A 23,668-nucleotide genomic window follows, 5' to 3' on the forward strand; every position below is an offset into this window, starting at 1 on the left:
GAGGAGAAAAATTCTGCGAATAGATTGGCTACCTCAGCAGGAGTGTTGGCCTCCTTGTCATTCAAAAAGACTGAGGACGGCACACTCGACTTAGCGTTCTTAGATTTTACAAACCTCCAAAATGCTTTAGGGTTGTTTTTAATGTCTGCTTCACTTTTACAAATAAAACTATTATAGAGAATCTTGTCCAAGGCATTAAAGCTCCTAAGGCAGTACTGATAACTGACGAACACAGATTGGGACCTAGTTGCCCTAAATCTTTTAAAAAGCCTATTTTTACGATTTTTGAGTCGCTTTAGATCCTTGTTGTACCATGGTAACTTATACAACTTCCTCGTAATTAAAGGCACTATTTCTACACACGCCTCATATACACTACTTTTAAAAACATTGTATGCAGCGTTAGCATCCAAATTGCCGAGAGTGTGTTTCCAATCATAATCATGAAAACGGCTATTTCCTCGAGCTGAGATTCAAAACATTAGGTGCGTTCGTTTAAAATCTCCAACAGAAACCAACCAACTGCCAAATTCCGGCGAAATGTCATCTGTTCGCTCACAAGAGAGAAATATCCAAAATAGTACGCGAACAGAAAATTTGCAGAAACTTGCAAGTTAGACGAACAGCTGATATAATTTTTGTTTACATTCAAAAGTGTAAAATTTAAAACGTACGAAAACTCATTACAAAGTGGTATCCTGGCACNCAGCTTCCCCTCAAAATGAAATGTCAGTTTGCTCTCTCAATTTCCCCTACTTTGCAAGTTTTTTGCGTACGCGAACGCAAAAACTTGTAAGTTTTGGTTAAACATGAACAATTAACAGCTACGCGAACGAACCTATTATCAATTATCGCATCACGCAAAGCGAATTGGCATCACGGCTGATTCAACACCCAATTGTCAAACCGTCAGCTGTTCGTTTTTTTGATGTGTCTGACAGAGATGGGAAACTAAATTTTAAAATTGTACCTATTTTCGGAAAAAATGTACCTAGAATTAGCGAAATGTACCCAAGAAGTAAATGTGCGTTTTTATACGTTTATATATATTTTTGCTAGTAGGAGGAACTCTTCTCTTCCACACCATATAAACATATAAACGGATTCACATTAAACAATTTTGGCAATACCAAATGATGTTGCGAGGAATATCTTTGAGGAGTTCAGAACAAAGTCCTGGGCCCAAATCGCGGCATTCGGTATCGAACGTAAATCGAATGGAAAATTGATTTTAGATGGCGGCGTTCAATAGCGAGCATGCTTCGCCCATTTAAATTTTATTGTGCTGCTATTTTGTTTGATTCGCTCGCAGACAAATGCCGCGATTCGGGCCCAGGTTATACTGTCGTCCCTGTCCATCTGAAAATAAGAAAGGTTTCCCAGCGTTCTAAACGTGCAAAATTTGTGTGGTTGTACCGAATGTACTTTCAAATTAAGAAGGGATGAAAAAGTACAATTGCACCTTCTTTTCCAACACTGGTGTGTGCACAGTGTCCGAAAAGGCAAAGTTGTAAATATACACATCCTGAAATAATTGAATGAGGATTTCCAAACAGCTCAAGATGGTTATGAAGTATATTGGTAATTTCCGGTGGATTAAACCTCCGATTAATACATTTACATGAGCTTGATCTACTTTAGACATTGGCGCTAACCTCACCGACCCCATGTTTCGTGGCATCTACGGCGGCTCACAGAAACATGCCGACGATTTGCATTTGGTGCTAAATCGTGCCTGGATTCAAGGCGTGCAGAAAATGATTATCACCGTGGGCACACTTAACGAAGCGGAAGCGGCGCTGCAGTTGGCGAAAGACGATGGTAAGGTTGTTAGCAGGCAAATTTAATGCGTTATCAATTCATCAGGTTTTGTATTTTTAAAGCATTTGTAATACCGTAGATCGCCTAAACATTACAATGGGTTGCCATCCAACACGCTGTAATGAGTTTCTACCCGACCCGCAACAATACTACGAGGGTCTGCGAAACAAAATACGTGAAAACCCAGCAAAGGTGGTGGCAGTGGGTGAGTGTGGACTCGACTACGATCGATTGCATTTCTGCGACAAAGACACGCAAAAGAAATATTTTGAGAAGCAGCTCAGCTTGGCTGCCGAATTTCGTTTGCCACTCTTCCTGCATTGTCGCAGTGCGCATGCTGACTTCATGGAAATATTGGAGCGCAATCGGGACAAGTTGTTGAATTGTGGTGGAGGTGTAGTCCACAGTTTTGATGGCACACTGGAGGAAGCGGAAAAAGTGATCAACTACGGAGGATTATACATCGGTTTGAATGGGTGCTCCTTGAAGACAGCAGAGAATTTAGAAGTTGTTAAAAGAATATCCAACGAATGTATTATGTTGGAAACTGATTGCCCGTGGTGTGGAATACGACCATCGCATGCAGGTGCCAAATTTGTACAAACGAAATTTACGGCGGTCAAGAAAAAGGAGAAATGGACCCCGGACACCTTGGTCGACGGACGTTGCGAACCATGCCAAATTAGGTACTTATGTATGTATGTATGCATGTACAATGAAGAACAAAAGTATTGGCAAAGTTTTCCATTTCAATTTCTTTTTTATTGATAATTATATAACGTAAAAATAAAATATCTAATCTTTGTGAAAAACTCTTTAAAATTCAATAAGTTTGCATTCTAATTTGCAACTTTCTAGTCCAAGTTTGAAGTTACTAAAAAATCGTTTTGATTTTTACCAATTTTTTTCACGCAGATTCTTCCATACAAGGTTTGCTGACAATTTTTTCGTATGGAAGAAAATAATAGCACCGCCCACAAAAATTCAAATGTATTGCATTTTACTGAGATTTGCACAAACGTTAGAGACTTTATTTGTATGTTTTTGGTGTAGAATGAACTACATTTTTATTTATAAAAAATTATCGAAAATAAATTAGAATAAAATACTTTGCATATATTGCGAAAAATTGTCTGTGCCAATACTTTTGTTCGTCAGTGTACATATGTATATACTTATCGCACGTTTAATAATGTAGAGAATTATTTTTCAAAAATTTAAATTTTGTGTTAAAACAATCAAAGTTTGATCATTTCCAAAAGTTGGTATACGAAAATGCAGCTGGAAAGACACACTGCCCAACCGGAATGGCTTATTAATTATATGATGAAATCTCCAATAACGTAAATATTGAATTCTCTATATTATTAAACGCATGTTTATTGTTGTGAATCATGCATATTCGCATAACTTAAAAAAAATTTATTAATTTTTTAGCCAAGTGCTTGAAGTTATCGCTGGCGTGAAGGAGGAAAATGCTTCTAAACTGGCAGAAACGTACTATGACAACACAATGAAACTATTTAAGCTATAAGAAAATCCAAAAATATGTTCATACGTTACCTTAATATAGAAAGACCCTAACTAATTTTCTTTCGAAAATCAGCTTTATAGGAGGCGGATTACTGATTTACCATCTAATGGAATTTAAAAATAATTGTTAAAACATTACATGCATACAGCCTTTATTAAAAAGCATTGTTGGAAAGAAATTCGCAAATTTATTTTAAAATTACTATGTGAAGAAATAAAAATGTTCTATATTAAAGCAACGATATATACATTAAGCCGTATCACTATATATGAAAGAAAAAAATATCCGTTTTATTTGAACACTTACGTGTGTCCAGGCACCCGATTCCTTAAATCTATGTCGCCGAAAAGGTTTCGCTCAGGCCTATAATTGGCCATAAAAAGGTCAACTGGTTTACAATCGGCGAAGTGAAACAACCCTTTTCGATGGTCAAGCTGTTTGTTTCCATACAAAATACGTTTATTTAGATCATAGAAAGTTGAACAAAAAAACTAAAAATGTAACCTACTGCATAAGTATTAAAAATTCCTCTAGGAATTTTTGGGGAGTGTTGCTGTAGTGACAGTCCTTGGCCTGATATAAATCTGGGTCGTTCCGGTTACGTAGAGTCGACTGTCGTGGGAAATTGGACCAGGCGATTGTTGCTTTCAACAAGTTGCCCGTAAAGTCGCCTCATGTAAACCGTATTAAACTCACACACTTTTTCGTGATACGCCTTAATGTACATATGTATATACATAAATATGTATGAAATAAATACATTTGGTATGCCAGAGGCGAACCCTGAAAGAGGGTTTTCGAATATGAATTCAAACAAACAGACATAAAGATACATACATATCGCACATGATCTTCAAAAGTTACACAACTCAAAATTTGGCATTTTTGAAATTATGCACTAAAAATATACACAGAGCCTGCATTTACCTTTCAGCAAAAGCTTGAGTAATTTTCGGCTGTAAGCCTTCTTAAACCTATTTCTTTAGACAGCCATATTTCTAAGGAATAACGGTACATTTGAGCGTGCAATACTCCCACGGTGTCATAAATACAAATTGTTTTCCTAGAATATCAATAACAAACAGTAATTAGCCTTGAAAGTCACGAAAACCGTACCATACCTTCTGGCTATTAAGGGTTACAAGAAACTATTAATAAAATAAAAGATGATTATTTAAAACAAACAAAAGACAAATTTTTTTTTCATATGCCATATAGAGGCTCAAGAAGCTAGAAATAAGAATTGCAGAAGGTATCGGCTACACAATGCTAAAAAGTGTTCACCTGTAGCTACTAACGAAGATCTGTTATCAGTTATATTGATTACGTCAGATTCTCTCATAAATAGTTTTGGAAATGTGTCCTGGGAAGTACTCAAATTAATCATTGCACCACGAATTATAAATAGCGTAAATTTACAAGATGAAGAGGACGAAGAAGGTTATGAAGATTTAAAAAAATGAGAAAGTCGATGGGTACTATTTTTGAATACTTTTTATTTTAAATTTAAAACGTGTACAGTTTTTTTTTTAATTTTTCAAAATTTGTACACATATTTACATACTAGGGATGTTTCGAATGCGAATGTGCGAATGCTTATGTTAGGAATAATCTTAAAAAAGCTATGATCAACTTAAGTCAGCGTTTTTATTACTTAAAAATTTTTTACATTATTAGAACATTGAACATTACACGTTCTTAGTAGTAAAAGTTGAAAAGGGGCATATGATATTTCAAAAAAGTAATTTTACTGCCTTTTCTCCCATGAGGCGATCGCTTAGAGGCTGGAGCGCTCAAATATTTGCGGCCCAGATCTGTCAATTTGTCATATTTCAGTTAAGTTTTCCACCAATCGAGAAGATTTTCACCGAGATGAGCCCGTTTTTCTTTAAGCCTTCAATTGAGCTTTAATTTCACATTTTTTAATGTCTCCAGATTCTAGGAATCTAAAATTATTTCTAGGTTGCTTATAAGACTTTCAGCAGTACTTGTTGAAGGCCAATCAATGTGATACTACTTAACCGTTTAGCGCCTGAAGCTAAAAGCCCGGCTATTTTCCGCACCCAGGGTTAGACAGACTTAGAGCCATTTCAACAATATTAGAGTGGACGCTCTGCCCATGTACACATTCGCATTCGCAAAACATTCGTATCATTTAATGCGAGAAATTCTTGCATATTTTCGTGCGCAGTTTATAGGGGCTATCCATTACTTTTTGCATTCCCGAACCCGGTCTTAGAACATTTTTTTTTTAGTTCCGACCTTATCTATCTAAAATACTAATAAAATAATATTGTGCAGCTAGCTTCTTCCAGTTGCCACACTGTGGAACGTAGCGTATGCTCTGAATACACACGTTCGCAGCGATTCGGATCCAGTGATCGGATTTTCGTAGATTTCACGAAAAATCGGACTACGATGATTGTTTTAGCCACCATTACTAAAATTTTAGCAATGTTTAGACATTTCTGAAAGAATCAACGAATCACTATAAATAAATTATAATTATTGATCTCAACATGAATTTATGAGTCGTTTAGGTCATATTAAAAACAACGAAATCGTAGTATTTAAGGCGAGTATTACAAAAATGGTAACACCGACAATGATTGCTGCAATGAATTTGATAAGCTTTAAAAAAAAAACAATTATTTATGTCTCAGCTTCCAAAGCTGGTAGGCTACCATCTAAATCCGCTTCCAAATGCCGAAATAATCTTACAATAGGCTGCGTGTTTTCATCAGTCGTATTCGTCAACCTCCCATGACAAAAAAATCGAAATATAAAATGAGATTTAAAAACGATTTTTTATTGAAAATTATTGCAGTTATTGTTATAATTTATAGGAATCTGTATACATATGTAGATTATATTCTCGAGTAAAATACATTAGTATGTATATTATATAGTATATGTATGTATGTATGTATCTAGTGTATATAATTGGTATGTAATTGAATTGATACGATTAGATAGGTAGTAGTATACTAGGCATGGGGCATGCTTTTGGTTGACTTTTTTTATAGCATAACTTGGTTTTTAGTCTTGAGAAATGTGTGCATATGGGTCTTAATTGGAATGTCTTTTAAATCTATAAGCAGCATATACATATGTACATACATATGTAGGTACATACGTACGTACTACATTACTTTTTTTTTAATATGCATGTATACTGGTAGGACAATTCTAAATTTTTAGGTGTAATTATTTTTTCAGTACATTCATGCCATAATAATGTATGTATGTGTATTGCCGAATTTCCACTAGGCATTGCATTAAAGTTGCATTTAAAAAATGCCATCTGGAAATTAATTTAATTACTATTTTTTAACGTAATGACAAAAATATTTTTTAATGCCCAATTGTGTCATTTAATGCCTAGTGGAAATCCAGCATAATAATATCCTATAAGAATGCGAAGGTTTTGATTCTATGCACAATTCTAGTAGCCTAGTTGAGCGTGTTGATTTTTGATTATGTCGTCTTTTTTCAGTTTGCAATGTTGTATGACTACAAATTAGCCGAGCTGAAATGATTTTATTTAGAAATAGTTCAAAACACACACATTTATAAAAAAAGTACAGCTAGTAAGTTAACAGTTAGGCTCCTCTCTAAAATTTAATGCATACATGCATACACATATAGTATGCATATATGTATGTATATTTATATACAAAATATCAATTTTTACTTAAACCTAAATATTATTCGAGTTTGTTTATGGGATAAGTACAAGATATGATGTTGTCATTACTAGAAATAAACTGTCGTAACAGGATGAAATGGTTTACTATAACTAACATTTAGATACTAATAGCATTAAAATAAATATTTTAATGATCATAAGTGGTGTTTGTTAGTCTAACGGCCATCAGTGCGCTCTTTGATACAAATCTGAGTCCTTGTCTTTAAGGGACCCATTGACTGCCCTCAATTAAATGCAATTGAATAGATGTGAGTGGTGATTGTTTACATAAACATTTGGAAATTGGAAGTAAAATCTTGCAAACGCCGAATATTGATTGTGTGACGATTTTTCACCTTAGGAATTTTTGATGGAACGTTTTTTCAAAGATCCAAAAGAGGAAAGGAGGAAGGATGAAAGTGGGTTGCTAGTTGCAACAGACAGCGATTAGTTTAGCACAATTGACTTTTACTTTATTATTGTTATGCACAATTGTTTATATGTATGTACGTAATACGTATGTATGTATAAAGTTGTATTGAAAAAGACATTTTAACGCTTCCGCTTTGTTCGCAGGCGTAAGAGAGATGCTAATTGAGATCAAAATAGGAGTGAATAATATTTTCTTTCTACTCAAATTTATTTATTACTGAAGCACTATAAATAATGAAAGGAAATATTTAAAATAAAATTTGCATCAAAACAAACGTAGCTCAAAATAATTAAATAAAAAACAACGTCTATATGATTTAATTCTTTATTCAGCATATTTTTCAAATATTCAGTTAAATGTTTTATATAAATTAATAAGTAATAAAAAGTAAATACATTAATAGTTAAAACATTGTTCAAATCAGAATATAAACTATGTATATACACTTGAAAAAATATATTTTAATTGAAATGATAACGGTTGATATGAAAAACATAGTGAAAACTAAAAGTTAATTCTACGTACATATTTTATTTCGAAATAAGTTGCTTTTCCGAAAATTCCCTTCCATGCTTAATTTACATTTTACGATTTTTCAGTAGGTATTTCTTTTATATTTTTTTTTTTTTGGTAAAAATTCGAGTTGGTTATATGAAATACGCAATTCGGTTGTTAATTCATACAATTGATAGCTTATGTAAATATGTATATATGTATTATGTAAGCATGTATGTATACGATTAGGTAAATGTATGTATAGAACGCACAGTAAACGAGTAAGCATCTGCTGCATATGCATACATATATTTATGCATACTAATAAATAAACTATATATTTGCTCACTGATATTTTTCGGCTGGTCGGTAATTTTGTAGAATAAAAGCAGTAACTGCATTAAAATATGTATCTTGAAATGATTATGATACGCAACTGTTCTATGAACAGATAAACGATTTTTTGTCGTTAGCATACAAATGTATGTATATATATATGTATGTTCATTAAATTTTCTCGCTTACATCAATATTAGCATTAATACGAGTATAAACTTTAAGAAATGAAAATTTTGGGTAGTTGAGCAACGAAAACTTATAAAAGGAATAAATACAATACATACATACATATGTATTTATGAATGCTAACATGTACATATGTATGTATGGGGAGCATGTATGCAACATATGTTAAGTATATGTACATATGTATGTATGTGGGTAGGTATAAAATCCTTTGCATTGATACTTCGAATATATATGTATTTTGGGTTCATAATGAATATTTTTTTTTTGTATAAATTTGTATGGATATGGAACAGTTTTTCTAATTTACACTTATTCACTCATTCATATTCATTTAGTTTATTCGCCTTTAAATTAGCGTAAGTGTATTCTATTTTTTATTCGCTTACAACTAACTGCAATATAATATTATTTATAAACGTATATATGTATGTACTCATATGTAAGTATGCGTTTAGGTATTGTATTTTGTATTCCCTCCTCCCAGTGGCGTCGGTAAAACAGTCTGAATGTTAGGTCGCGTACGGCCTCTATTTGCTCGTTTGTTAACGTTTAACAATTTTTTCTCCTCCGACTCTGACTCCGACATGTTTAGCAGCCTCTTTCTCGCCTCTAAACGATTTAATGTATTTTCGGAGCACTCCGATCGTTTATTTTTTGATTTCGTTTCAGTGTGGCGCCACGCTTGATTTGGTCCATCAGCGATTCATGACAAATGCGGGGATCGGGCTGTAAAAACAAAAGCACACAGATTTAATAAAAAAAAAAAAAAAAAAATGTCTACGCTAAATTGGCCAATTTAAAAATGTAAAAATACTACATAGTGACCAATTTTAAGCATAAATAAATATCAGCAGTAGTTTTTTTTTTGTCAATGAGGTGTGTAAGTTTGTAAATTATGCATTTGGATAAGTAATTATCGGAGAGTATTAGTAAAATCTTAATTTATTCGTACTTCTATGCACTTGAGCTATGCAGCGTTGAGCATAATATGTAGATGGGATTAATACCAGCAAAAGTTAATCACTTTTTAGCACAAATTGAAACCGGCTAAATAATACTGGTCTGCAACAGCTGTAGTTGGTCGTCGCCGCTGTCGAGCTTGCCTACTAAACCCGAACATAAGTCTTCTTTCAGATGTTGTTTTTGCCGGTCAAGCTTAACTCAAGGTAGGCGCAGGCAACGGTCTGTTTCGTAAGGGAAAGGTGTGTGGGCAGAGTCTCTAGTCGTTCTCGAGTTGATGACAAAATTAGAGAACTACATTAGAATTTGATTCGAGAACGATTAGAGAAACAACGCGAATTCAAATAAATGTAAATTTAAGTTCAAATAAATAATTCATTATTATTTTATTGAAAATACATTTAATTCAAATTTTACAAACAAAGCGAAACGGCGAGTTACATAAATGTGAAGTGACAATGACCATATTGAAGGAAAGAAAGAGAAGTCATTGAAATAACATTAAATAATAATGACATATGGAAGTTTACCAGTTAATAAAATGTTGGGTAAAACCGGCATCAATGAGCTAGACCCTGGAGATCTCATTGTATTCGAAAGTTAAAAACTTAATTTAAGCCTAAGTGGAAGGTTCTATCATATTTTGTTTGTTTGCCACGTTTTTCTCAAAATCTGGAGCTGATGGACACCTTATACTTACGGGTTCGTAATAAGCACAAAAAGTCTATCAAAAAAAGCTTTGACATTTGCCGCATAAAATTTTTTCTCAATTTTTGTTGGCCAGCGTAATGATTAAAATAATAGTAAAAATTAAAAAATTAAGTCATAATTCGTACTGTAACCTCGTCGTGTGGGCTTCGGAAGCTATAACTTATATATGTATTTAGATTAACTGCAGGCGAGTTTTTGAACGGCCATATTAGATTCGCCATTTTTAACTTTTGAAATCTAACTTCAAATTCGCAATCAGCAACCCCCCCAAAAAAAAACCCCAGGTAACAAGTTTCAAGCGAATCCGATAAGATTTCCATTTTTAGCCACTTTTGCCATGAGCAATGGCGACGAGTGTTATACTTTAACTCGTTGAAAGATCCGACGACTAAAAAGCCTCCAAATAGCTTTCTTTATGAAGTTACGAATTTGTAAGAAACAGTAAACCAAACCAGCCAAATGTAGTTGGTAATGTTCTAATTACAAATCTACAGATCCATGGCGTAAAAAAACTGAGAAGGAATTTAAAATAGAAGTTAAGTTTTGTAATTATGAATTTAAGCAATTTTTATGTCGTTTTAAAGCTGGTGATTGTTGGTAAATGGCGCATGCTATGACGTTACTTTTTTAAGATGTTCAGTTATACACTTTTTCGATATTAATGATTTTATCAATGTTATTGTGGCTTTTTAACATTTTATTTTTAATATTGTTATTCAGCTTTGTACCACGATTATGTTTATTAGGACAAATTAAATTAAAAAACCAACAAAGTCTAAGCGGTAGAAGTTATAGCAGCTATTTCGGAGATCACCACATCTCCTCATTGGACTTCTTTTTTCTAGGCTTCAGCAGGGATCGAACCCGCATCATCGGTGTGCAAAGTCAGAAGCGTTAACCACTGAGCTATGCACATTCCGTAAACTCTTGTTGCTAATTCATTTCCTTATTCAACCGGCTACTATCAAGTGCAGCTGATTTGCCGTTGTTGTCAATTCTATACAGCTAGCCTTTGCTTTATTGTATAGTTTTAGGCAGGCTCTTCCTAAACTATGTATTTGTCAATCAATGTTAGTTAATCGTGTTACAAAGCTCAATAACAATATTAAAAATTAATGATTAATTTATTTAGGCGAATTGGTAATGCAAAGCGTAGTGCTGTGCAGCTAAAAGCGCATACAGACAGACGGTATCGGTATACCGAAGCGAGCCAGTTTTTGCTTTTACTTTACGATACCTTAATGCGACGAAGACTCTTCGGCGGAGGAGGGTGGCGGTGTCAGCGGTGGCTGTGGTTGTGTTTGCGGTTGCGTGCGATATTGTTCGCTTGGACGAGCAGGTGTTTTTGGATTTTGATACATCTAGGAAGGGGGCGATCGTTTTTGTTTTTATTTTTATTTTTATTTTTTGGGTACAGGAAACAAGCGATTATCAATCAAAATGCATAATACGCATACGTTTGTGCATACATACATACATATACATGGAAATAATTATAAATAGGTCTGTTCGTCGAAAATCCAGNAAAAATCGCTCGTGTTTATAAATTTTTAAATTTAACGAACTAATTTATTCAAATTATTGTAGACAAAAATGCAACCATGCGCCACAACCACATGTTTTTCGTGTTTGCAAATTCTTGCTGGCAAAATTTTTTCCAGCAAGAATTTGCAACATCTCTCCAAGAGAACTGTCACTTTGCTCTCACAATTTTTGAGTGTTGGATAAATTTTTGGTCTGCACGAACGCGATTTGGGCAAAAATCGTGATAATTCGTACAAATTCGTACAAATTTTTTGCTCGACGAACAAACCTAATAATTGTAACGATATAGTCTAAAATCAACCAATAATATACATCCATACATACACACGTACTTATAATAAATAGTATACATGATCGTGTACTATCATTTGAGGCCCATTGATTTATAGTCCCAATTCGAATAGGTGCAACACTTACCAAGGCTTTGCTATTGATCAGATTGCGCACTGCAAAGGCCCGCCCGGAGAGACCCTGCTTGGCCAGCTTCGCATTGAGATTCTCAAGAAATTCTGCTTTTGTTTTCGAACGAATGCTGCCCGCCTTCTCAATGTTAGAGCTAGCATAACTCGCTGTTGAACGGCGTTTGACGATTGGCGAAGAGAGATGGTGCATAATTTTCGAATTTTCGTTTTGGCAGCCAATTTCGAAATTTAAAATATTTTTCGTGTTTGTTGTGGGTGCAATAAGCCATGACAGAAGTGAAATGGACGGCAAAAAGTGAGAAGAGAAAAAATGTAAAAAATTGAATGTTATCAATAATCAATTAAAAAATAAATAAACAAAATATTATGTTTAAAAACAATAGAAAATTTAAAAATGAAACTTTATAAAATTTGCAGTCAACGATCCTGAACGAAATTATTTAGATACATATCATAATAAAAAATGCTGTAAAAAATGCAAAGGACGAAAGCAAAATTCAATCAAAGATCATTAACATAGCCTTAAAATATCAAATATAACAAAACATAAGAAATTAGTTCAATATACATACATACATAATTTCAAATATAAGTATTAATACATAAATCATTATGAACAAAAGGACATACACATATTGCACAGTATGTATAACGATTGTATGTATAAATTAATCAGGTGCGATGAAAAGGAACACAATTACATATTTAAAAAAACCTCATTAGGTAAACATGCACATTTTTTAATGATAGCTATTACATTGCTTAATATTATTAGATTTCTTTCGTTAAGTGTTTCACTTCATGTTTTTTACTAAACTCATTTTTTTTTTTTTTTTGGTAAAAGAAATGTTCTGCTCAAAAAGCAATAACGGTGCAGAAAAGTGCTCGATGTATTACATAAAAATCTAATGACAAAACGTGCAAAACTCGCCTCGATCGGGCGAAGGACGCCTTAAAATAAATTAAAGTTATAGTCAAAACCTTGTAAAGCGAAACGGAGTATGTGTGATCGCCCTACATAATTTGCTCTAAAACATCCTGATCAAAGAAAGTTGTTTGAGGTAGAGTTAATTTAAAAATAACAAGAAATAAGTCTTAGCTCCGCCAAAATGAAGCTAGTATGTATTCCCAATATAGCAGTTTTTACTTTGTTAAGAAATAACGCGTTATATGGGAGGCCGGCACCTACCTACCTTGATTGAAGAGCAGCCAAATATGTATTTACGTTCTTATTGGAGTTATTGTGNTTTGCGTAAATGCCAACCAGCTGTTTTTGATCAGCTGTTTTCCTGTTGGCAAATTGCTGTTGGCAAAAATTTTTCCAGCAGAAACCAGCAGCTTCCCCTCAAAATGAAATGTCACTTTGCTCTCTCAATTTCCCCTACTTTGCAAGTTTTTTGCGTACGCGAACGCAAAAACTTGTAAGTTTTGGTTAAACATGAACAATTAACAGCTACGCGAACGAACCTACTACCTGTTCAATGTACCTTGGTGTGGACGGACTAACAGACAGACAGGCATATGAAATCGATCGAGTTTATCTCTTAATTCTGAGCATTTTGATACATATACAACTAAATGTCACGTAAACAAACTAAACTAAAAAAAATAATTGAGAACTAAAGAGATTGCCACTTTTCAACGAATGCAATGCAACTACAAATTAACCCATATTATAACTAGATTTTTATACTTGCTATGTGCAATTGATGTAGTGATGAGATCACATGATATCGATATCAAAGTGTTTTGAGAAGAAAGAGAATAATAAAAAAATTCAATTTTTATGTAGTAGGATAAAAGTGGGAATCAATGTTGGAAGCTGAAGAAGGCGGTTTTGAATGGGGAGCCGAAGGTGCTCAACAAAATGCAGCGCCGTTGCGTTTATCACCGATAGTATGTCGCTTTGTCCATTTAATTCGACAAATTGCTGAAAAGCGTGAAACAGAAGTGAGTGCAATACAGAGGCGACATGCAACGCCGTCAATAATAGTCAGCAGTCAGTCAGTACTCGCGTTGGTCATGACGCATGAGACGATCGTACTGCAAACTCAAAAACTAAAGGCGGCTAACAAAATCAAGTTTAAAATTCAAAACTCCAATTGATGTTAAACAAATGAAAAGAAAATGCTTCATGTGCCAGCAAACTGACTGGATGCAATGCAGACAAAACAAAAACAACGCGCGCTCACTTGAATTGTGCGGGGCAGCGTAGTAACCATTGCCGGCTGCTCCACCACTATTACCGCCGCTACTGCCAATGCCGCTGCCGTGATGCTGCTGCTGCTGCTGCTGTTGCTGATGATGATGGTGGTGGTGGTGATGACTCCTCGAGCTAGTGCCGTAAATGCTCGCCAACGACGACGGCGACGAACAGGTGGGTGATGCCGGCTGCGAGTGCACCGATGCGGGCGAGTGACAGTGTATGGTTGTAGTTTGAATGAATGGATTGGTGGCGACAAAGATCTTCTGCTGCACGCTGGAGTGACGCGAGGGTACGGGCGGCTGCCGGTGATTGCTTTGCAAAGTGGCTGACTTTTGTTTATAGGACATCTGTTGTTGCTGCTGTTGCTGTTGGTGGTGTGGCAGTGGTATTTGCGCACGGTGAGTTGCAGTAGTCGCCTGGGAATGTTGCTGGTGTTGTTGAGCGGCTGCGTTGGCAGCGGTGGCGGTTGGGTGGTGATATTGTTGCTGTTGGTAGTGTTGTTGCTGTTGCTGCTGCTGCTGCTGCTGATAGTGCTGTTGTTGCTGCAAACGCTGTTGTGCGAGATTCTTAGGCAATGTCATGGCGGACGAAGGGGGAGCATAGGTGGCGCCGCCCGCGCCTGCGCTGCTAACGCTTAGATTTGTGCGCATAGCATTTTTGGGCATGGTCGCAGTTGCATTGGCTGTGGCTGAGTAAATGAATGAGTTGGTGGGTGGCGGTGGTGGATTCTCAAGCGGCGGTGGGCAGCTGTGATGTGGCTCGCGATGATGATGATGAAGCTGCTGCTGCTGTTGTTGCTGCTGCTGCTGCTGCTGTTGCGATTGCGTTGGAGCAATGTAATGTCTGGCTACACCGCCAGGAGGAGCGTAGGTCGCTTGATGCTTCGATTGCTGTGCAGCTGCAGCATTTTTATTGGCGTTAATTTGAGTGGCGGCGGATGGCGAGTGTGACGTTGCGGTGGTTATCGAGGAGGATGAGGAGTAAATATTTGAGTGCATATGCTCTTTGGGCCCTTGCGCTGCATTTTGCGAAGCGACTGACTGATATTGACTATGCTGATTGATATGGTAATTGTGGTGATGATCTCGCGAGGATGCGTGATAATGGGAGGCAGAAGCTGCTGCTTGTGACTGCGACTGCGACTGTGACTGTGACTGTATTTGTGATGGCGTTGTTGAGGAAAGAGCAACGGCCGTGGAGGTGGCATTCATTGCAAATGAAGTGACTTTTGAGAGTAGCGATGAAGTAGAAGATGATAGGGGAAAATGTGGTGCAGCATTGAAATTGGCTGTTGTGGATGATGAATGTGAGAAATGGGATGATGACGATACTGGCGGTGTAGAGGATGCAGATACACTAATAGATGATGGTGATGATGATGATGACGCTTGAGATGATTGCGTGGCATTTGCAGTGCTAAAACTACCATAAATTTTACTATGTTTCTCTATATTCGATTTACCGTCATAGTTTTGCTGCTGGTGCGTCGGAGCGGTGGCGGCTGATGACATTGGTTGCTGCTGTTGGTGATGGGGATGCGTGTAATTCCTCATATAGACGGGCTCACTTTGGTGATGCTGATGCTGGTGGGGCAATGTGTGGTGGTTTGGTGAATTAGGCGTGGAGCCATAAGTGCCACCATCACTTGCATTATGCTGCTGCTGTTGTTGGTTTTGCTTGCTTAGTCGGGCATTAAGCTGTGCGATAAGATTTGGATTGGTTTTCGGCTGTGTTGGCGGTACAACGTGATGATGTTGGCTGTGGTGGTCATTCGGTGCCGGACTAGCCGAACGGAAGCTCGACATGCTTGTGACGATTTTCGGTTGCGCATAAATGCCAGGCGATGATGTGCGGAATGACTAAATGCAAAAAATATAGAAAATCATAAAACAAAGCATTAGTGCGAGACGCCAAAATCAAGCGAAAAAAAACATTCAAATGGATATTTCGTATTGAGTTAAGTGCATGATTCTGTGCCAGGATATTAATCACACCACCTAGTTAAACAAATTCGTCCATTTCGATGGCGGATCCAGCGGGGGGGTTTTGGGGGTTGAACTACGTGTCAGTCAGTGGCGGACCCACGAGGAGTGTTTTAATACATAGACACTATTTTATACATACATATGCGCCATATTAAAACACCCCCCGTGGGTCCGCCACTGACTGACACGTAGACCCCCCGCTGGATCCGCCCCTAGTCCATTTGTAGTAAGCGTGTACATTATTGTGTGTTTGTTAAAATACAGTGCAAGTGGTTGTGCTGTCAATTAGTTAGTAATCGTAAAACTATAAGAATGTCTTATATGAATGTATATAAAAAATAAACAAATGAAATTTCAAAAATGAAATGCAGTGAATTATAGTACAAAAATAAATATTTTCATTATTCAAATATGCACTTCAAAAAAGTTTTCACATTACAGCAAAGCGCACATTTGCTTGGCTAAATTGTAAATTTTCGATAAAAATCTATAAATCTGAACTACATAGAAAACCGGTCGGAAAATGGCTCCTCGATAATAAGGTAATGTGTCCTGTCGTGTTATACATAAAAATATGTAATCAATATAAAATAATGAATCATTTTTAATTAAAATCAAAGATATCTGCTAATCTTTAGACTCAAAATAAAATGATAAAAAACAAATTTAAATAAAACATACATATAAAGTTGGTCAAGTGAAATTTTAACCATAATGTTAAATTCGTTAAACAAAAGAAAATGCAAAGTTAAATAAAGTACCGTTTGCACGGTATAGACATATAACTGTCGATTGGAAAAATAACTAAAAACTGCTAATGAACTACAGTTTGCATGAAAATGATTAAAGGCTAAAATTACATTTTAACAAATATAATCTGACGTATAATTCTTAATTGTGGGTAATAACCTGGCGATACGAGGACTTAGTTCCCTGCTATTAAGCACATAGAGATTTTATACAATCTAATACATAATTAATAATTATTAAATAAATAAAAAATTTAAGACGTAAGAACAGCAGAAACTTTTGTACGTGTATTAGTGGGGCAACGCGTTGTACATACCCGGATACTTATACCACTGGAATATAACAATAAAAAGGAGGAATAACCTGGCGTTTGAGGACAAAAGTCTATGCCATCAGATCAAAGCAAAAAAAAAAAAAATATGCATTTAACGATTAACTACAAAAAAAAAAATAATAATAATAATAAAAATAAAAACAAAAAATACGATTCGGAAGATTTCCATATATGTACACTGATAGAGAAGCTTTATCATCAAACACCAAAAGACCAATCCTTGAGAAAAAGCTCAGGATTGTGCTAGGCAGTAAAGCTGCCCTGTCTAGAAAACACTCTTCGGACTCACACCCAAGAGTGATACAAAGATGGTACAAAGACTTTCGAAGGTATAGGGGAATGAATATATGGCCATAAAGCCACGATCTCCATCCCCTACGAATATAACTTGGTGTCTTCTTCAGACATAGATATGTGCCCAGCACATTATAATTTGGAAGAACAATCAGACTGCACACTAAAATACAATTGGGGAATTCACAAGGTATCGTCAGTATCGAATTATTGTGTGTCCTAAACTTTAAACGGCTAAAAAGGGGGTTTCAAGTCGGTTATACATACGGTAAACAGTTATTTAACCGTTAAAAAACTTTACGACATAAGACAATACGACACTTACTACGCCTAGTGAATTACCTAAATACGCACTTCTTAAATATGCAATTCCTAAAACTATGCTGTAATTGGTTTCACAAAACTTTCAATTAATAGTCGGCAAATCACTGCAAAGGCCATCCATCACTTAAGCACACTTTGAAAAAATGTGTAAGAAATGCGGGCAAATGTGAAAATTTAATTAACATCTGTTGTTTTCCCTCACAAAAGGTGACTGCTGCACTTCGGCCTAAGCGATTAGGAAGAAAATCTTTGTGAATATAAAACTAGTGAATGAATTTATGTACATGTATGTATGTCTAACTATTTACTACATATTTCAAAAATACATTTTCGAATCAAAATCGGTAAATTGCTCTCTGTTAGTCAAAGTGCATTGGTTAATCCGGTTATACATATATACAAACATTTATGCTTTTTTTAAATTGTTATTGTTATTTTATTATTTTTTTTGCACCCAACAAATGAGTTTGCTGCTCTTGCTGTTATGTTATGCGCCGATTAGGTACGAAGAAGCTGATTAGTATGAATTACAAATTACGCTACTCGCTACTCGTTTCGTTTTTGCACACCAAAGCAGGACTTACGGCGTTGCCACTATAAATATTGGCTTCATCTTCAAGGTCGACAAGATTCTGCGCCGTAAGCTGTGACTGTTGCTGGTGTTGTTGTTGTTGCTGCTGCTGCTGCTGCTGTTGGTATTTATGTTGTAGCTTGGGAGAGTGAACGTGCTGATGTGGTGACGGCAGGTAATCATAAAGCTGTTCATGTTGTTGTTGTGGCGGTGATTGTAGATGATTGTATTGTTGTGGGGTATGTTGTTGTGTTGTTGGTGTAACGTGTTGATGACACTCACTTAACTGCTTTTGGTGCATTTGCTGCTGCTTAAGCGAACGCTGTTGATTTGGATTTGGTGGTGGTAAAGGGGGTGGCAGCTCTATTTTGGTATGCTGGAAGTCGTAAGGTGGCGGTGAGGTGTACGATGGTGACACTGGTGACTGGTGTGCGACCTTCTTTTTGGCCATACCTCGGAGCGTATTACTGCTGCTGCATCCTGCCTCATGCAGCAGCTGTGCTTCCCGTATGGGCGGCTGTAAGTGGTGTGATGATTTTCTTGGCTGAGTGCCGTCATAGTAGTGGTAAATGGGTGTTATTGGCAGAGTTTGGCAAGCGGCATCGTTAGCATTAGTAAGCAGCTGTGGTGGTGTGGCGGTGAGTTGGGAGCTAACCTCAACATATGGGTTGTAGTAGGAATAAGCATCGTAATGGAGCAACGACTGTTCAGTATCGTAATTGGGCACCGGTGGTAAAGTGGTAGAGGAAAAGCTCTTAACGGTTGTGGAGTAAATATTTTGTTGTAGTTGTAGTGGTGGCTGTGGTGATGTTGGTGCAGGTGTTTGTGATGGTGAGTGCTGTGTTGTCTGTCAGTGTGGTGCAATCAAGCATAGTGGGGTAGTGAACGAGTGGTGAGTTCAATGTTTTTTTTTTTGTTTGTTTTCAGAGTCAGTTTTGGTTTAGTGCAGGTATTTATGCATAAATAAATAAAAATTGTATACAAAATAAGTAAAGTAAAAAAATTAAGTAGATAAAATAAAATTAAAATAAATTCGTATCTATAAAAAAATTTCGATTTGATAAACCAAATATGTAAATGGAGCAAGGTAATCAATGACAAGTTTTTTCGCCAATTGGGCGGGACAAATTGTCTACACACTGCCCATCTAGCTATGGTTGTCGTTGTGGGAGTTGCTAAGCAAGGGTCTGTGTTTTTAGGAGGGACGTTGCACTACAGTTTCTCTCACCTGCAGCGCCTGTAATTGCTGTTGTTGTTGCTGGTGGTGCTGGTGGTGCTGTTGTTGGTGTTGTAACTGCTGCATGTGTCGAATCGAATTCGGTGAAGCAGGCTTGTGACGCATAGCGGATAGCGCCTTCACCGTTTCAGCCACCTTCAGCGATGAGCTGGGCATCGGTGTTGCTGGCGACGGTGAAGAGGCCGACAATTGGGTCGCGTGCCTTGAGTCAAGCAAATAAGCGGGCGGGGGTGGCAGACTATCAACGGAATCATATTGGGAATATTGTGCTGCTGGTGGCTTTTGATGACTGGCGGCCTGTTGGGTGGCGTGATATTGAGCTTGTTGAGATTGGTTTGGATGTTGATGTTGTGGCGATTGCGGAGGAGCCTGTTTGCGTAATAGCGTGTAATAAAGTTGAGTGGGTAAAAAACGAAAATTTAAACGAAATTAAATTATGACAAAAACGAAAATTGAAAATGGAAAATAGAAATGAATGAAAATAACCGATGAAAATCGTTATACTAAACTAAAAATTACTATTTAGTGTTCTGAGTCGGTGTTTACGTTTTATGCTTCGACTGTAGGTAAAATCCTGTTGCTCATACTTCCCACACACTTTTGCCAGTACAAGGTAAGTAAGTACAAACCAGCTACACTTTTTTATAGTACATATATCTTAAGGCATACTAAATACGTTTCGCTCTAAACTTACCCCAGTGCCTGTGGCATTGTGACTCGGCGTCACCGATGAGCTGCGACGCACCGGCGGCGGTGGCTTAGCCGTGTTAACTGACGAACGGCGCGCAATACGCGTCACGCCTCCTGTTTGACAAAACAAAACGATAGTTAGAGTTTGCAAAGTGTATACGTTTGTTTTTTTTTTGTGTTAAATTTTATATTAGAAGTATGCCATAACCGTTATCCAATAGATATGTATGTTTAAAATAGTTATTTTTTTTTCAGTACAGCAGAAATGCGATAATCCGACAAGTGATTTGTGGTTTGTCAAATTTATCATTTATCATTATCTTTACATTTTGGCAATTTATAAAAGTGGTACCAAATTGGCGTGCCTAATTACGAGAGTGAAATACAGGACGTATAAGTCTAAGGGACGGATTATCAGAATTCTACTGTACATATTTATTTTGTTGTAATTATTAGATGCACAAACACAAGACACCATAATATTTAGCAGGCCAAATTGTAAACAGTTACTCTCTTGGCAAACGAGTAGGTTATGTGCTAACATGTGCCTTTATTTATTTACATATTCACAGTACTGAGCCGAATTACCGTTAGTTGACAGAATGCTAATTGAACAACTAAGACTTCCAATTGATTTTTAATACAATTCAATTAGCAATCGGTGCTTTTGTAGACCTTTTGTAGTCATTTTAAAATTAGTAGACACCAATTTATTTATTGTTTTGTTAGTAATCCACCAAAAGGACCTGATATATGTATATGTAGGTTTATACACAATTTTTTAGAAACATTTAGTATTTTGTTTTAGTAATCATATGTATTCTTTTTTAGTAGACGACTAAATCGGAGTTTTGCCTTCAATGAAGTTGAACGATAGAATGAGATAGAAATGTGTCTGATGTGTGAGCGTGCTTTGTTAGGTGAGTGAATTGATTAAAAAATTTAAGGAATTGATGTGGGTTTATAGATGAAGTGAAATATGTATATGTATGTACATAGGATGGTCGCACAGAATGGCACATTTCAGTTTAGAAGTTATACTTTCGATTAAACAAGCAGCAGTGAGAGAAGTGGAAATATCAACGGCGTTAATCAAAAAATTTGCGAAGAATTAGCGGACGAAAAATTATACCCCCCAAAGTTATTAAAACTAATATTTTGCACGATTTTGAAATTTCATAGAACACCAATATTTAAAAGAAAGTAATAATTAACCACCAAAGAAACTTTTAATTATTATTTTTATTTTTGAGCCAACACCAAAAATGAAAACAAAAGCGATAAATTTAAATAATGTTAACGAATTTGTCAGAGTTAGTACGTATGTACATTATAAAAAAGATCTCGGATTTTGTAAACATTTTAACTTTTTTTCTGTAGCTGCAGAGGCCCTCTATTAATGAAAAAAATTGCAATTTAGTGAAGTTTTTGAGCCATTGGCTAGTACTTTCTCTGTCAAAAAGCAAACTAGATAAGAAAATCTCGAAAGCATGATTTTGTATCCGTAAAATTTACTGAATTCACTTCAATCAAACTTACAGTAGGGAATGAGACACAGGACAATCTAAGGCGATTTTTAAGGATTCTTCTTCCATTTGATATTTATATATGACATATGTGTATGTATGTATGTCCCATACACTGCACTGTTCTCTTATAGATTTATTATACTTTTCCAATTCCTTTTCGCCAGTTTGCTTCAAAATTGATTAGTTATTGAATCGAGAATATATGTATGTAAGCAAATTTGCTCCCATTTTCGGAACAGTCAAATTTTTTTAATTCAATATTCAAATAATAATTTTTCGTGCTACTGTAAGAAAGGGTTGGTTACTCTACTCTCAATAAGGCAAACCTTTAGCGTTTTTTAATGCGTTTTTGAAAGTGCTGCATTAGCATTTAGTAGCTGTTCGTTAGACACCTGTTCTATTACAAAAAAAAAAGGAGAAAGTAATAACAGTAATGTACTCAAAATTGGTTGATACAACGTCAAAATAGAATTTAAAGGAAATTTCTTACATTCTTATAGTGCAGAGAAGGTCAAGAAGAAATAATTTGCACACTATGTACATCAGAAATTTGTTCAATTAAACTTCAAACCACGAGAGATGGTGGTGGAGTTACGAGGGATGAAAAGTAATGCTACACGAGATTCTAAAGCTTTTAACGCTTATTATTTACTGCATCCTATGAAGCTTTGTTAGGAACGTAGTGAAATCGATCCTATTGGGCGTATCTTTCAACAACTGCAGATTAAATTTCTCATTTCTTATATGGGCAAATCCGAGAAATATTCTACCCCGAACGAAAAACATGCATGCAATTTAATTTCTCGCATTCTTGTGTCAAAAATGGCATAGCACAATATATACTAATTTCATATTTCTCTTCACACATATTTGAGAAATCTTTTGTGCGCCACGCCACTTACTTGTTGAAACAAAGCTCTGAATAGCATTAGTTTTAAGCACTATATCTTTTAATAAAATACCACAATATCGCTTTAAAAGAAAACAATTTTTTTTAACGGCAAAAAAAAGTAATGCCCGCAACGTAACGTAACCTGAATGAATATATACAATTTTTTTGAAGTTAATCCAACCTTTAGTTTGATTTTATTGTACATTTTGTTAACTTCATTATTTTCACTGCCAAGCATTTTTGTAGATTGTGTTCTCCATACATGACATTTTACAGAAATCGGTTGACTTTGATGGTCACATCAAAATCGCTTGCTTTTTCAATAACGTTCGAACACAAATTTCCAGGGCAAATACAGTGCCATTCATTCAAATTTAAATTTCCATTATTTTGCTCTTTTAAGTACTGCTTTAAACTTTCCCTTATACCCCACACACATTTTTTAACTTGTAATTTTTTTTTGCCGACAAAAAGATTTAAAGAAACTTAAGACACGTCCGTACGTAACGTCCGCAACGTTAGGATTTGCCCATATGTAAATGAACGCGACGAAATTAAGAGTGCAAAATTAAATAGAAGTTAGAAAATTAGAAACAACACAAACTCCAATGATACTTGAATGAATCGGAAAAGCACCAGAAGTTAGACTAAGTATTGAAATTATGAAATGAGCCAACATTAGTACAAATCAAGAAAACCATAACAAACAGCCAAAAGAA

General features: G+C 35.8%; 2 protein-coding genes across 13 annotated transcripts in view; one reads left to right on the forward strand and one right to left on the reverse strand.

Annotated features, from left to right (window-relative positions):
- Positions 1 to 1,444: 1,444 nt before the first annotated feature.
- On the forward strand, positions 1,445 to 3,674 carry LOC108366074 (putative deoxyribonuclease TATDN1). Its single transcript, XM_017620356.1, has 4 exons — positions 1,445 to 1,581; positions 1,642 to 1,821; positions 1,901 to 2,507; positions 3,259 to 3,674. Exons 1-4 carry the CDS (start codon positions 1,539 to 1,541, stop codon positions 3,353 to 3,355), a joined length of 927 nt encoding a protein of 308 aa, XP_017475845.1. The 5' UTR covers positions 1,445 to 1,538; the 3' UTR covers positions 3,356 to 3,674.
- Positions 3,675 to 8,722: 5,048 nt separating this feature from the next.
- Positions 8,723 to 23,668, reverse strand: part of mim (missing-in-metastasis) — a 109,519-nt gene continuing 94,573 nt past the window's right edge. For 5 of the 12 annotated variants that reach the window (XM_017620013.1, XM_017620005.1, XM_017619984.1 and 2 more), the window contains 7 exons: positions 20,533 to 20,642; positions 19,830 to 20,207; positions 18,615 to 19,448; positions 14,330 to 16,202; positions 12,133 to 12,284; positions 11,408 to 11,531; positions 9,148 to 9,225 (listed from right to left, as the gene is read on the reverse strand). In XM_017620013.1, the coding sequence (XP_017475502.1) occupies positions 11,409 to 11,531; positions 12,133 to 12,284; positions 14,330 to 16,202; positions 18,615 to 19,448; positions 19,830 to 20,207; positions 20,533 to 20,642 (3,470 nt within the window). In that variant the 3' untranslated portion in view covers positions 9,148 to 9,225; position 11,408. Of the gene's footprint in view, positions 9,226 to 11,407; positions 11,532 to 12,132; positions 12,285 to 14,329; positions 16,203 to 18,614; positions 19,449 to 19,829; positions 20,208 to 20,532; positions 20,643 to 23,668 lie in introns of all 12 variants that reach the window. The other 7 variants (XM_017620027.1, XM_017619994.1, XM_017620053.1 and 4 more) reach the window with 7 other exon arrangements.

This window comes from Rhagoletis zephyria, unplaced genomic scaffold (assembly GCF_001687245.7).
Source record: "Rhagoletis zephyria isolate East Lansing unplaced genomic scaffold, Rhagoletis_zephyria_1.1 Rzeph_scaffold_00038, whole genome shotgun sequence".
NCBI lineage: Eukaryota > Metazoa > Arthropoda > Insecta > Diptera > Tephritidae > Rhagoletis > Rhagoletis zephyria.

Coding starts and splice junctions, on each gene's coding strand:
- LOC108366074 (XM_017620356.1), top strand. CDS start 1,539: ATGAGGATTTCCAAACAGCTCAAGATGGTTATGAAGTATATTG. Junction 1,582..1,641: donor GATGGTTATGAAGTATATTG/GTAATTTCCGGT, acceptor GATCTACTTTAG/ACATTGGCGCTAACCTCACC. Junction 2,508..3,258: donor TGCGAACCATGCCAAATTAG/GTACTTATGTAT, acceptor TTAATTTTTTAG/CCAAGTGCTTGAAGTTATCG.